General features: G+C 40.8%; 1 protein-coding gene across 1 annotated transcript in view; it reads left to right on the forward strand.

The window, feature by feature from the left end:
- Nucleotides 1-15,243, forward strand: part of LOC126282310 (myogenesis-regulating glycosidase-like) — an 86,098-nt gene that overhangs the window by 55,516 nt on the left and 15,339 nt on the right. The window contains exon 5 of the mRNA XM_049981966.1: nucleotides 6,310-6,466. Coding sequence (XP_049837923.1) covers nucleotides 6,310-6,466 — 157 coding nt within the window. The remainder of the gene's footprint in view (nucleotides 1-6,309; nucleotides 6,467-15,243) is intronic.

The following is a 15,243-nucleotide window of genomic DNA, read 5'->3' on the forward strand; positions in this document are numbered from 1 at the left end:
AAAAATCTCTCACAAGCAACGATGAATAAGCAGGTGCATTGTCGTTGTGCAAAAGTCATTAATTGTTTTTCCACAATTCCGGAAGTTTTTTGAGTATTGCTTCGTACAAACGACGCGTAACTTCAAGGTAGTACCACTTATGACCGTACTACCTTGAGGCAAAACTCATGATGCACGAAGCCGTGGTAATTGAAAAAAAAAACTGTGAGCAAAAGCTTGACATTTGATCGAACTTGGCATGCTATTTTTCTTGACTCACCGGGATACTTCCATTGGCACGATTGGACTTTGGTCTCGACGTCACAACAGTAACCCTTGTCTCGTCACCAGTTGAGACCCTTTTGAGCAAATCAAGATCATCACTGACGTAATTGAAGAGCTTCTGAGCGATGCTCATGCGACGGTTCTTCTGACCAAAGTTGAAGAGTTTTGGAACAGACTTCGCTGACACACGTGGCATGCCCGAAACATCCGAAAAAATTGCATGACACGAGCCTACCGATATACCAACATCCTCATCAAATTAATTACGATAATTCGATGATTTTCCAGACAATTTTCTTCACAGCTTCGACGTTACTATCTGTTGTTGATGTGCTGAGTCGTCCAGAGTGAAGTTCGTCATTGGTATCTTCTCGACAAACTTGGAAGAACTTGTATCACTTGTAAACTTTTTTTTTGCATAGAGGAGATTCACCGTATGCCGCTGTCAACATTTCAAGTGTTTTAGAGCACTTGACTCCCTTTTTCACACAAAAATTGTTTTGCAAATTCTTTGCTCCATATTTTATAATAATCGAAACTCGCCAAGCGCACTAAAACACGTCTAACCTTTCTATCTTTTAATAACAGACGAAGTATTCTGTACACTGAAAACGGCGAATAAATGTTCGGGACACGTCTACCAACATAACAAAAAAATCGATATTCGAATGTTCGTTTCCCGCGCAATTTGAAAAGTCAACTTACTTTTGGAACAGCCCACTTATTTCGTCGAACCAACCACCACATAATGACGTTTAATGCTAACTAGAAAACTTCACGGAATTAATCTGGCTACACTGAGGACGCTCAGCAAAGAGAACTGAGCATATGGTACGGTACCTTACAACGCACTGTCTCGAGTGTGGAAACCTCCTTCACCATGCAGCATATCAAGAACGAAGTGAATGAGGAGGGGGTTGGGGGGAAGGTCCAGGGTGTCTGGATTCCCTTATCACCTAAATAAAATTACGCACGATCTAGCTCCAGTGAAGTGAAATTGAACGTGATACGATTTTCATTCATACTACGAAAACGAGATACACGTTTTCGATAGTCATCAAGACCAACCATAGATTTAAACTATTGATATAGCGATAGCACTGTTAGCTATCGTCCATCAATATTTTAGCCAAAACCCACTACTGCATATTGTTGGCCTTATTCGAGCTCAGTTGTGTTGTTAATCATGCTCTGATTAATAAAACGACAAATGAGATCAAGCAGCTGATATAATTGAATTCAATGTAAGTACTGACATTTATTGCTTTGTTTTATGTGCTGTTGTGATAGTTTCTAATTACAAGTAAGTCTGTTAAAAGAACGATTAGAAAAACCAATACTGTTTCGTCTCTAGGGTTACGGTATCTTAAAGATATGTATGCGCTACTATAATACGTCTACAGCAATTTAATGATAACACTGAATTCCATATTTGGGAACTGGTAAAACGTTTGGATTGCAATATTTCAGTATTTCACAAGGCAGCGTTGCGGTAAACATAACTACAAATAACATTAAATTAAAAGCAGTGCAAAAAATACTCTAGGATTTGCTTGCGTGGCCTAAAAGTCGCGTTGATCGCAAAAATATCGTCAAAACGACGGTAGTTGCATATCTTCAAAAAATTGCACGAAATTCTGCCATTAGAAGCCCAAATGGCAAACTATAGCCAAATCTGATCACCCGGGCGGTACTCGCTAACCAAAACCAGTTCCGATATCAATCGACGGGGAAGGATTTGTGGACAGCCAAAGGGTATGGTTATGTGGTGACTGCGCATTCAGTAGAGCGTTCTTTTCTAAAACTCTTTTTCAATGGGCTGCTTGAATTCGTCCGAGCTGGGTGCACCCTCCATTCGCACTCTACTCTCGCCACCCCCCCCCCCCCCCCCCAGCAACATTCGTTCGTAATCTATTTACGCGCTTTTAACAGTGCAATATCTGAAGCGTGAAGCGTTTTCAGGAGTTCTATGAAAATATTTAATCTGTAAGGTTTTTAGAATGTTGAAAGAATTATACTAAAAATTATATTTTCGTTGCTTTCGTGACAGTAATTACCTTTAATTGGGATAATAATTATTTATTTCTCGGGCAGACAATAATTAGTTTTAATGTTGTTTTGCATAACATTTCGAGAACATTTACATTGGAAGGATGCTAGCGTTCGACATTTTGTACTATGTACCTGTACACAAAGACGATTCACTCCTGGAACGGCGATATATCATGTCTGAAAGTTGCGCTGCGAGAAAGATGTTCAACTGTAAATGTCTTAATCGTAATATGGTCACTTAAACTGTGGTTTTTAATAAAATGGATTTGAGATGGAATTGAGAGACATGGGATGCTCTGACGTGCTGCACGAACTGGTTTCAGATATGTCGGAAATTTAGATACAAGATTGTGGTAGGAGAATAAGTTATTCAACCCAACATCAAGATTTTTGTGCTCTGCTCTGCGATAGTGGACCTTATGAAGGCTGAGCTGTGTTTTGTTAGCAAAGAGGCAATGGATTATGTGGGTCTTCAGTCCTGAGACGGTTTTGATGCAGCTCTCCATGCTGCTCTATCCTGTGCAAGCTTCTTCATCTCGCAGTACCTACTGTAACATACGTCCTTCTGAATTTGTTTAGTGTATTCATCTCTTGGTCTCCTTCTACGATTTTTACCCTCCATGCTGCCCTCCAATACTAAATTGGTGATCCCTTGATGCCTCAGAACATGCCCTACCAACCGATCTCTTCTTATAGCCAACTTGTGCCACAAATTTCTCTTCAATTCTATTCAATACCTCCTCGTTAGTTATGTGATCTACCCATCTAATCTTCAGCATTCCTCTGTAGCACCCCATTTCAAAAGCTTCTATCCCCTTGTTTTATAAACTATTTATCGTCCATATTTCACTTCCATACATGGCTACACTCCACACAAATACTTTCAGAAACGACTTCCTGACACTTAAATCTATACTCGATGTTAACAAATTTCTCTTATTCAGAAACGCTTTCCTTGCCATTGCCAGTCTACATTTTATATCTTCTCTACTTCGACCATCATCAGATATCTTGTTCCCCAAATAGCAAAACTCATTTACTACTTTAAGTGTCTCATTTCCTAATCTAATTCCGGCAGCATCACCCGATTTAATTTGACTACATTCCATTATCCTCGTTTTGCTTTTGTTGATGTTCATCTTATATCCTCCTTTCAAGATACTGTCCATTCCGTTCAACTGCTCTTCCAAGTCCTTTGCTTTCTCTGACACCATAACCATGTCATCGGCAAACCTGAAAGTTTTTATTTCTTCTCCGTGGATTTTAATACCTACTCCGAATTTTTCTTTTGTTTCCTTTACTGCTTGCTCAATATACAGATTGAATAACATCGGGGAGAGGCTACAATTCTGTCTCACTCCCTTCCCAACCACTGCTTCCCTTTCACGTTCCTCGACTCTTATAACTGCCATCTGGTTTCTGTACAAATTGTAAATAGCCTTTCGCTCCATGTATCTTACCCCTGCTACATTTAGAATTTGAAAGAGAGTATTCCAGTCAACATTGTCAAAAGGTTTCTCTAAGTCTAGAAATGCTAGAAACGTAGGTTTGCCTTTCCTTAATCTTTCTTCTAAGATAAGTCGTAAGGTCAGTATTGCCTCACGTGTTCCAACATCTCTACGGAATCCAAACTGATCTACCCAAAGGTCGGCTTCTACCAGTTTTTCCATTCGTCTGTAAAGAATTCGCGTGAGTGTTTTGCAGCTATGGCTTATTAAACTGATAGTTCGGTAATTTTCACATCTGTCAACGCCTGCTTTCCTTAGGATTGGAATTATTATATTCTTCTTGAAGTCTGAGGGTATTTCGTCTGTCTCATACATCTTGCTCACCAAATGGTAGAGTTTGGTCAGGACTGGCTCTCCCATGGACGTCAGTAGTTCTAATGGAATGTTGTGTACTCCCGGGGCCGTGTTTCGATTCTGGTCTTTCAGTGCTCTGTCAAACTCTCCACGCAGTATTGTATCTCCCATTTCATCTTCATCTACATCGTCTTCCATTTCCATAATATTGTCCTCATGTACATTGCAGTTGTATAGACCCTCTATATACTCCTTTCACCTTTCTGCTTTCCCTTCTTTGCTTAGAACAGGGTTCCATCTGAGCTCTTGATATTCATACAAGTGGTTCTCTTTTCTCCAAAGGTCTTTTTAATTTTCCTGTAGGCAGTATCTATCTTGCCCCTATTGAGATAAGCCTCGTCGATATACCGTATATATACATTTATTTTACAAAATGTTTTCTTGCTTAAGTTCATATATCAAAGACTAGTTGTATGATGGCGTCCCAAAAACAAAGTATGTACGTAAAATTAAAAAAAATCATAAATTTTCTTTACAGAATCAATAAAACCATGAGTCTTTTTAGGGCCCTCTTTAGCAAATCGGACCCCTCACCCCCTCCCCTGCTTTTGACAATATCCTGGCTACGTTCATGGGCATATGGAGATTCTCTCCAGCCTATGATTTGCTCTGACGTGTCGTCATTGAAAATCGTCAGGGATGACAATATTTGCTTATATCAATACCCGTTCCGAAGAAACTCCAGATGAAAGTGCTTGCATTACTGAACAATACTTCCTTGATTATTTAGTAATGTTGGGTGGTTAGATTAATTTATATTATTTTTAGAGAAGGCACTGACGTTGATTAGAATATACTCTTTGAAATTCTGAAGTTATCAGGTATAAATCACATCATGACAATTGTTAACTACAATTTGTGCAGGAACCAGGGTGCATTTACAGCAGTCGACGTACACAGGAGGTAGGCAGCAGTGGGAGCGACGTAGGGTCGCATGCTGTCCCGCACGTTAATCGACCTGTACATAAGGCTAAGGGCAAACCCGAAAAAGGTAATGAATGTTAGAATAGACGGAACAGGAACTTTATTTTATGCCAATGTCCTATTAGGGGTGTCAAAGGGCTGGGAGGTCCGTCTAGCATCATAGATAGCAGTTGCAAACAGGCTACAAGATGAACACTTGTAACAGTAACCAAGGGTAATAGTGTGTTGTGGAAGTAATTGGAAGATCCGCTGTGGGACTCTGCTTAGACGTGTTTTCATACTCACTCTGAAGAGTAACAGGCGATGACAGAAATAAATAGGATATGAAATATACTCATCTTGTTGCACCAAGAAATAGTTTGATAATGAGGGTAAATGGGGGAGGGGGGAGGGGCTGTAGAGGGATACGAAAGATAGTAAATAGAAAACGAGTTCAAGTGAAGGTTCCAGCAGTTATGCAGAGATGAAGATACTTGTGCTGGAGAGTCCGTCATGGAGAGGTGCATCAAACCAGTTTTTGACAGAGTGATTGTTGTACAACTTTAGCTGTATGTTTGTTACCATCTACAAAATAGGTGGAACGCGAGTGTCACCATGCCTTCATAGCGTTGGTGTTGTTTTGTTCAGGTATAGAGTTTTCTTTAATTATGTGTAACTGTCAATCTGTTTTCCATTTCTAGGTATAATATTAGGAGTCACTATTGCCCCGACTTCCATTGACTGGTGTGTTTATGGTCCAGTTCTGCTTAAAGCGTTTCATTAGATGTGATCAGGCTGTTTCCTGCAACGCCTTGGATACTCTGCTGTGCGATTTACTAGGAAAACAATTTACTGTTGCAGCCTAGACAACCGAGATACCTTAGATGCTTCTAAAGCCCAAAAGCTCAGCGCCAACTATTCTTCCATGTCCTAGTCTGCAATTTATACAGATACAGGAGTCTCTCTTTGCATGAAGAGACTTACTTCCAATTTGATTGCGTTGTCAGGAATCATTTTCCACAGATAAAAGTACGATTCACAGTTGCAGTGGAGGTCAACAGGAACCCTACATTTGAAAAAGTTCATGTCTGTGGTATTTCGCGGTAGTATAGGTAGTAACAGAAAATTGTCTTGCTTAGTGAATATTTATTCCACGTTGTATGGTGAAGAGTTTATTCTCAGGGGGGTTCCACTGCTTTATAGCGTTTCATTGTTGCCCATGTTACAGACGCTGGAGATCTGCCGCAACATGACAGACCTACACATTCAGTACGGGCCTCGCATCGTGGAACTCATGGAGAAGGCGGTGAAGGACGGAACGCCGGTTAACCTGCCCATCTGGTGGCTCGACCCCACCGACGAAACAGCTCTCACTATAGACTCAGGTATGACGCGTCTCATGCCATCACAGTCTGTGCACACTTCTACCATCTCACTTTTCTCCGTTAGCATGTACTTGGTCTCCCTCTTAGATGTGTTTCTCACACTAGAAAGTACTATATTTACCCAGCAAGTAGGACTTGGAATTTGTGGTAAGATCCTATGGGACCGAACTACTGAGGTCATCAGTCCCTAAGCTTACACACTACTTAATTTAACTTTAACTTACACTAATTACAACACACACACCCATGCCCGGAGGAGGAATCGAACCTCCCGGGGGGAGGGGGGTGGGAGGAGGGGGGGGGGGAAGGAGCTGCGCGGACAGTAACAGGGCCATAGTCAGCGAGAGCCTTACCCACCAAGTCAAAAAAGTTTCTATGCTAGATTAACAAAAAATAAATGCAACTTAATATGGTGATTGTAATGCTTCAGGCACTCTACATAGTCTGTTCTCACTTGCATACAACGCACAGAACATTAATATGCAATGTGTAAGTGTCAGAAATTTGCTTCTGCTAGATGGTCCAACTCGTGCGTCGCATTGCCTCCAAAACTGCCGTCAAACCTTTGGTCTCACATGTGAACATCTGCAGTTTGTGGTCTTGTGATTGGTTAAATTGTGGCAGGTGTCCCCGGATTGCTCTGTTTCTTCGGGAATCAAGATTGGCGGGACAAACGTTGTACATACTTTTCTCTTCTTCAAAACATTCTAGACAAAGTCTTGAAGACTTTCACAAGCTGCGACATCGTCTCGAAATAACAGTGACCCGTTTATGTAATAAGTTTCCTTCAACTTACGTCTATGGTCACAAACTTTTTGTTAACAGATTATCGGTTTCGGTTTTTAATGACCATCATCAGACGTGTTTCATAAAAACAAAGTCCTAATGTACTGCAGCCATAGTGGCATCGTGAAATGTTAAATGCGGAATCAGCATCATCATCGTCAAATACATATAAATAAGATTCTGATGCTGATTCTGTTTCATAGAAACAAAGTCCTAATGTACTGCAACCATAGTGGCATCATCAAATTTTAAATGCGGAATCAGCATTAGCAGCGTCAAATACATATAAATAAGATGCACTTATGTCCATACATTTCGCAGCCACATATATTGTTTAGTAGGCGACATCGTAGATTCTGGATACACCAAACACCTTGAGCCGTCTATCCACTGCCCTCGTGATTACACGACCACTGCTTGCAGAAGCCATGTAGATTTCTACAGCGAAGCTGTTTCGTTCCCAATTAAGCCATCATAGTCAATACATTGAGCAAAAACGGTTGGCATTGTCATCATGAATTGCATATTTTTCATGGGTAACTTTTTTGCCACTACTCTTTTGACGAAAAGTAACCATTAAACACCCAGCTGCCTGGAATTGAATGTAAAACCTGTTTTCTCATCGCAGTTCAACAGAGAGACATCTATCTTCACTCATGAACGAAGCAACACGCCTTGTTCACACTACTCATTCAGTAAGTATGCTTCGAATGGTTAATGGTAACTGGAAGCCTAGACCGTTAACACATCCTCACTTTAAGAGGAGAACGGGTGTCAACAAGGGAAGAAGGTTCCTCTACATCCACGTCTGCAAATGTAGCAAGCCATTTCCATTCCCCTCACGAAGGGACCGAGAGGAAAACGACCGTCTACATACCTCCATACTATCCCTAATTTCTCTTATATTGTCTTCGCGGTCCTAATTCAAAATTTACGCTTGATGTGCGAGGACTTTTCTCCACTCATCTGAAAATTCAGGTTCTCTAAATCTCCTCAATAGTGTTTCGTTAGAAGTACATCTTCCCTCCAGTCATTCCAATTTGAGTTTACGTAGCATCTCTATAATACTCGTTTGTTTATCGAATCTAGCGGTAACGAATCTAGTAGCACGCCTCTCAATTGCTTCCATGTCTCACATTAATCCGACTTGCTCGGGATCCCAAATGCTGGAGCCGTACTCAAGAATGGGTCGCACTAGTGTTCTATATGTGATCTGCATTACTTTCCTAGGACTCTCCCAAAAACAGAAGTTGACCATTCACGTTTCCTACTAAACTCATGCCTGTTCCATTTCATACTGCTTTGCAACATTAAGCCCAGGTACTTAAACAACATTACTGTGTCAAGCAGCAAACTACGGGATAGTTTTTCGTACTTGCGTGCATTAGCTTATATTTTTCTACCTTCAGAGCTAGCTGCCATTTCTCACACTAACTATAAATTTTATATAGGGTATACCTGATATCCTCCTGCAGTCACTCAACGACGACACCTTTCCGTACATCACAGCTTCGTCAACCAACAGCCAAAGACTGCTGCTCCCCTGTTCGTCACAACATTTATGTAAACTTACCGTCTTCAATCAGAAATATCGCTTAAGTAGCAAAACACGAATTTTATAGGAGACATAAAAAACTGTCTAGAATATTTGAAATGTTTCATGTTGTCGTTGTTGTGGTCTTCAGTCCTGAGACTGGTTTGATGCAGCTCTCCATGCTACTCTATCCTGTTCAAGCTCCTTCATCTCCCAGTACCTACTGCAACCTACATCCTTCTAAATCTGCTTAGTGTATTCATTTCTTGGTCTCCCTCTACGATTTTTAACCTCCATGCTGCCCTACAATCCCTTGATGACTCAGAACATGTCCTACCAGCCTATGCCTTCTTCTACTCAAGTTGTGCCACAAACTTCTCTTCTCCCCAATTCTATTCAGTACCTCTTCATTAGTTATGTGATCTACCCATCTAATCTTCAGCATTATTCTGTAGCACCACATTTCGACAGCTTCTATTCTCTTCTTGTCCAAACTATTTATCATCCATGTTTCACTTTCATACATGGCTACACTGCACACAAATACTTTCAGAAACGACTTCCTGACACTTAAATCTATACTCGATGTTAACAAATTTCTCTTCTTCAGAAACGCTTTCCTTGCCATTGCAAGTCTACATTTTATATACTCTCTACATCGACCATCATCAGTTATTTTGCTCCTCAAATGGCAAAACTCATTTACTGCGTTAAGCGTCTCATTTCCTAATCTAATTCCCGGAGCATCACCCGGTTTAATTCGACTACATTCCATTATCCTTGTTTTGCTTTTGTTGATGTTCATCTTATATCCTCCTTTCAAGACACTGTCGTTTCGTTCGCCGCCGGAGTGGTCGAGCAGTTCTAGGCGCTTCAGTCTGGAACCGCGGGACCGCTACGGTCGCAGTTTCGAATCCTGCGTCAGGCATGGATGTGTGTGATGTCGTTAGGTTTAAGTATTTCTACGTTCTAGGGGCCTGATGGCCTCAGGTGTAAAGTCCCACAGTGCTCAGAGCCATTTGAACCATTTGAACAATCCATTCCGTTCAACTGCTCTGTCAACTCCTTTGCGGCCTCTGACAGAATTACATTGTCATCGGCGAACCTTGAAGTTTTTATTTCTTCTCCGTGGATTTTAATTCCTGCTTCGAATTTTTCTTTTTTTTTCCTTTACTGCTTGTTCAATGTACAGACTGAATAACATCGGGGATAGGCTACAACCCTGTCTCACTCCCTTCCCAACCACTGCTTCCCTTTCATGCCCCTCGACTCTTACAACTGCCGTCTGGTATCTGTACAAATTGTAAATAGCCTTTCGGTCCCTGTATTTTACCCCTGCCACCTTCAGAATTTGAAAGAGAGTAGTCTAGTCAATATTTTCAAAAGCTTTCTCTAAGTCTACAAATGCTAGAAACGTAGGTTTGCTTTTCCGCATCCTATTTTCTAAGATAAGTCGTAATATCAGCATTAACTCACGTGTTCCAACAGGGACCGAAATTTGAATTGTTGCACTACAATGATCTTCCGAGTCGTAACAAAAAGTGAAACAAAGAAAACATTCTTCAGGCAGATAAGCGGAATTGTCTCGGTATTTTAGTGTCAGGAATGTTATTTACGTGGTATTGATTTGTCAGCCTTCTGTACGACTTACCTATTTTGTGTTGTTTTTGGTGCTGAGAAAACAGTTACAACATGGTTTCGAAAAGACTTTATTGAAAGACTTCATGGAAAAACTTCAAGTACACACGGGGTCACATGTTGTTGTTGTTGTGGTCTTCAGTCCTGAAACTGGATTGATGCAGCTCGCCATGCTACTCTATCCTGTGCAAGCTTCTTCATCTCCCAGTACCTACTCCAACCTACATCCTTCTGAATCTGCTTAGTGTAGTCATCTCTTGGTCTCCCTGTACGATTTTTACCCTCCACGCTGCTCTCCAATACTAAATTGGTGATCCCTTGATGCCTCAGAACATGTCCTACCAACCGATCCCTTCTTCTGGTCAAGTTGTGCCACAAACTTCTCTTCTCCCCAATCCGATTCAATACTTCCTCATTAGTTATGTGATCTACCCATCTAATCTTCAGCATTCTTCTGTAGCACCATATTTCGAAAGCTTCTATTCTCTTCTTGTCCAAACTATTCAACGTCCATGTTTCACTTCCATACATGGCTACACTCCATACAAATGCTTTCAGAAAAGACTTCCTGACACTTAAATCTATACTCGATGTTAACAAATTTCTCTTCTTCACAAACGCTTTCCTTGCCATTGCCAGTCTACATTTTATATCCTCTCTACTTCGACCATCATCCGTTATTTTGCTCCCCAAGTAGCAAAACTGCTTTCTACTTTAAGTGTCTCACTTCCTAATCTAATTCCCTCAGCATCACCCGCCTTAATTCGACTTCGTTCCATTATGCTCCTTTTGCTTTTGTTGATGGTCATCTTATATCCTCCTTTCAAGACACTATCCATTCCTTTCAACTGCTCTTCCTAGTCCTTTGCTGTCTCTGACAGAATTACGATGTCATCGGCGAACCTCAAAGTTTTTATTTCTTCTCCATGGACTTTAATACCTACTCCGAATTTTTCTTTTGTTTCCTTTACTGCTTGCTCAATATACAGATTGAATAACATCGGGGATAGACTACAGCCCTGTCTCACTCCCTTCCCAACCACTGCTTCCCTTTCATGTCCCTCGACTCTTATACCTGCCATCTGGTTTCTGTACAAATTGTAAATAGCCTTTCGCTCCCTGTATTTTACCCGTGCTACCTTTAGAATTTGAAAGAGAGTATTCCAGTCAACATTGTCAAAAGGTTTCTCTAAGTCTACAAATGCTAGAAACGTAGGTTTGCCCTTCCTTAATCTAGCTTCTAAGATAAGTCGTATGGTCAGTATTGCCTCACGTGTTCCAACATTTCTACGGAATCCAAACTGATCTTCCCCGAGGTCGGCTTCTACTAGTTTTTCCATTCGTCTGTAAAGAACTCGCGTTAGTATTTTGCAGCTGTGACTTATTAAACTGATAGTTCGGTAATTTTCACATCTGTCAACACCTGATTTCTTTGGGATTGGAATTATTATATTCTTCTTGAAGTCTGAGGGTATTTTGCCTGTCTCATACATCTTGCTTACCAAATGGTAGAGTTTTGTCAGGACTGGCTAACCCAAGGCCGTCAGTAGTTCCAATGGAATGTTGTCGACTCCGGGGACCTTGTTTAGACTCAGGTCTTTCAGTGCTCTGTCAAACTCTTCACGCAGTATCGTATCTCCCATTTCATCTTCATCTACATCCTCTTCCATTTCCATAATATTGTCCTCAAGTACATCGCCCTTGTATAGACCCTCTATATACTCCTTCCACCTTTCTGCTTTCCCTTCTTTGGTTAGAACTGGGTTTCCATCTGAGCTCTTAATATTCATACAAGTGGTCCTCTTTTCTCCAAAGGTCTCTTTAATTTTCCTGGACGCAGTATCTATCTTACCTCTTGTGAGATAAGCCTCTACATCCTTACATTTATCCTCTGGCCATCCCTGCTTAGACATTTTGCACTTCCTGTCGATCTCATTTTTGAGACGTTTGTATTCCTTTTTGCCTGCTTCATTTACTGCATTTTTATATTTTCTCCTTTCATCAATTAAATTCAATATTTCTTCTGTTACCCAAGGATTTCTACTAGCCCTTGTCTTTTTACCTACTTGTTCCTCTGCTGCCTTCACTACTTCATCCCTCAAAGCTACCCATTCTTCTTCTATTGTATTTCTTTCCCCCATTCCTGTCAATTGCTCCCTTATGCTCTCCTTGAAACTCCGTACAACCTCTGGTTCTTTTAGTTTATCCAGGTCCCATCTCCTTAATTTCCCACCATTTTGCAGTTTCTTCAGTTTTAATCTACAGGTCATAACCAACAGATTGTGGTCAGAGTCCACATCTGCCCCTGGAAATGTCTTACAATTTAAAACCTGGTTCCTATATCTCTGTCGTACCATTATATAATCTATCTGAAACCTGTCAGTATCTCCAGGCTTCTTCCATGTATACAGCCTTCTTTTATGATTCTTGAACCAAGTGTTACCTATGAACAAGTTGTGCTCTGTGCAAAATTCTACCAGGCGGCTTCCTCTTTCATTTCTTTGCCCCAATCCATATTCACCTACTACGTTTCCTTCTCTCTCTTTTCCTACTACCGAATTCCAGTCACGCATGACTATTAAATTTTCGTCACCCTTCACTATCTGAATAATTTCTTTTATTTGACCATACATTTCTTCAATTTCTTCGTCATCTGCAGAGCTAGTTTGCATATAAACTTGTACTACTGTAGTAGGTGTGGGCTTCGTATCTATCTTGGCCACAATAATGCGTTCACTATGTTGTTTGTAGTAGCTTACCCGCATTCCTATTTTCCTATTCATTATTAAACTTACTCCTGCATTACCCCTATTTGATTTTGTGTTTATAACCCCGTAGTCACCTGACCAGAAGTCTTGTTCCTCTTGCCACCGAACTTCACTAATTCCCACTATATCTAACATTAACCTGTCCATTTTCCTTTTTAAATTTTGTAACCTACCTGCCCGATTAAGGGATCTGACATTCCACGCTCCGACCCGTAGAACGCCAGTTTTCTTTCTCTTGATAAAGATACGGGGTCACATAGGGTTTCTTGAAACCTCGTTGCCACCTTTTACGTCGACTCGTTGTCTCTGTAGATCTGTACCACGTGAAACAAGGAGAGGATGTTGGTTGATAGTCGGTTTCCTCGTTCTATAGCACAAACTGCACACAATTATTAACTGGGTTCCTTATACCATAAATAAAGAGTGACTTAGGTTTCCATGTGCTGTGGACAGTCCACTTTAGCCTCAATGCTGAAGGTTTACGAAGTCAGCTATGAACACTATTGTGTTCGCTATATGCTGCCTGATTCTAAGCTACAGGCTGTGTCTGCGACTCCGTCTCGGTGACACTCTGGAGCTCACACGACGTACAGACTCGAACGAACTGGACCTCCGGTCCACCGAAGCTATCCTGAATACTGCCGGCCGAGAGGGCGTTGACGAGTCTGTCATTGGCGTCGATCGATCTTCTTGTGACTATGCCGCAAAATGTGCTAGCGCCAGCTTACGCCAGCACAGGTTTTATACTGTCTATAGATTTCTTCAAGAAAAGACAGTCGAACAAAGAACAATAGCGCATTGTCACTTCTGAAATAGCAACGTGCAATATGATGATGATTCATAAGGAATGTCGTCAAAATAGCAATGAGAATAATCGTCTTGGTATTGAAGCTCTTTTTTTCCGTGTTTGCTTTAACAATGTATATGTTTTTGGATAGGGTCCGCCTTTAGCAAAACACAGTTTTGTTTTATAACCCAATCATGTTTCACTGCAGTTGCAGCATCCTCAGTGGGCTTTTATTTTCCATCTGTTAAAGATAAAGAACGTTCTTTGTTGTTTTGTATACATGTAGCTATTAGTTTTTAAAAAATGTAATTATAGATATTTGAAAAAACACGTAGATTATGAAAATCCACACCTTTTTATCAAATTGTGTGGTTTTTCTGACGTCTTGTGTTTCTACAATGACCGACAGTTTGTCATCTGCAACCACTTATACCTTAAAGTAGATAAATTGTTTAAGCCAAAATTACGATTTGAAGAACTATGTTATTATTATGCCTGAAATTATTTAATTCTATGTGTGTGTGTGTGTGTGTGTGTGTGTGTGTGTGTGTGTGTGTGTGTGTGTGTGTGAGTGTCTATTTACATGGTGTTTCACTTACTCTTTTTTCGTCTTCATCACTGTCAAACACTGAATATTGAGTTGCCACTGCCACTGTCACTGTCACTCACTGTTTCACTGTTTATCAGCTATAAAAACAAAACATGGCTGGCAGTGGAACAGCTGGAGGTGTAAAAACAAGATGGCTGACAGTGGAACAGTTGAAGGTGTTCCTGGCGGCTGTTTTGAACCTTTCAGAGGTGACTGAGATATTTTTTTTGTGTGTGTGTTTGTTTGTGTGTGTGTGTGTGTGTGTGTGTGTGCGTGTGTGTGTGTGTGTGTGTGTGTGTGTGTGTGTGTGTGTGTATGTGTATGTGTATGTAAAAGGGAGAGACAGAGAGAGAAAGAGAGGAAGAGAGAAAGGGAGGGAGAGAGAGATTTTAGGTTTCAGGATCTTTTTTTTTCTGGTGTGTGGGGGAGGGGCTTTAAGATCTCTATAGGTTGGTTTTGTCTGTTAATTCTTTGAGGGCAGAGAACAGAGTGCCATTGCAGAGAGCTGTGTATTCATTTATTATTTGTTTGCCTTCTACTATGGCTTTTTGTATCTGGTAATTTTCTTCGATTATCAGTTTTTGTGAGGGCTGTTGCTGTATTTGAGAATTTTCAAATCCGTGTTGATGTTTGTTGGGCTATGTTTCTTGTCCATGAGGTGTTCAGCAAATGTGG

Source organism: Schistocerca gregaria, chromosome 7 (genome assembly GCF_023897955.1).
Source record: "Schistocerca gregaria isolate iqSchGreg1 chromosome 7, iqSchGreg1.2, whole genome shotgun sequence".
NCBI classification, from domain to species: Eukaryota; Metazoa; Arthropoda; class Insecta; order Orthoptera; family Acrididae; genus Schistocerca; species Schistocerca gregaria.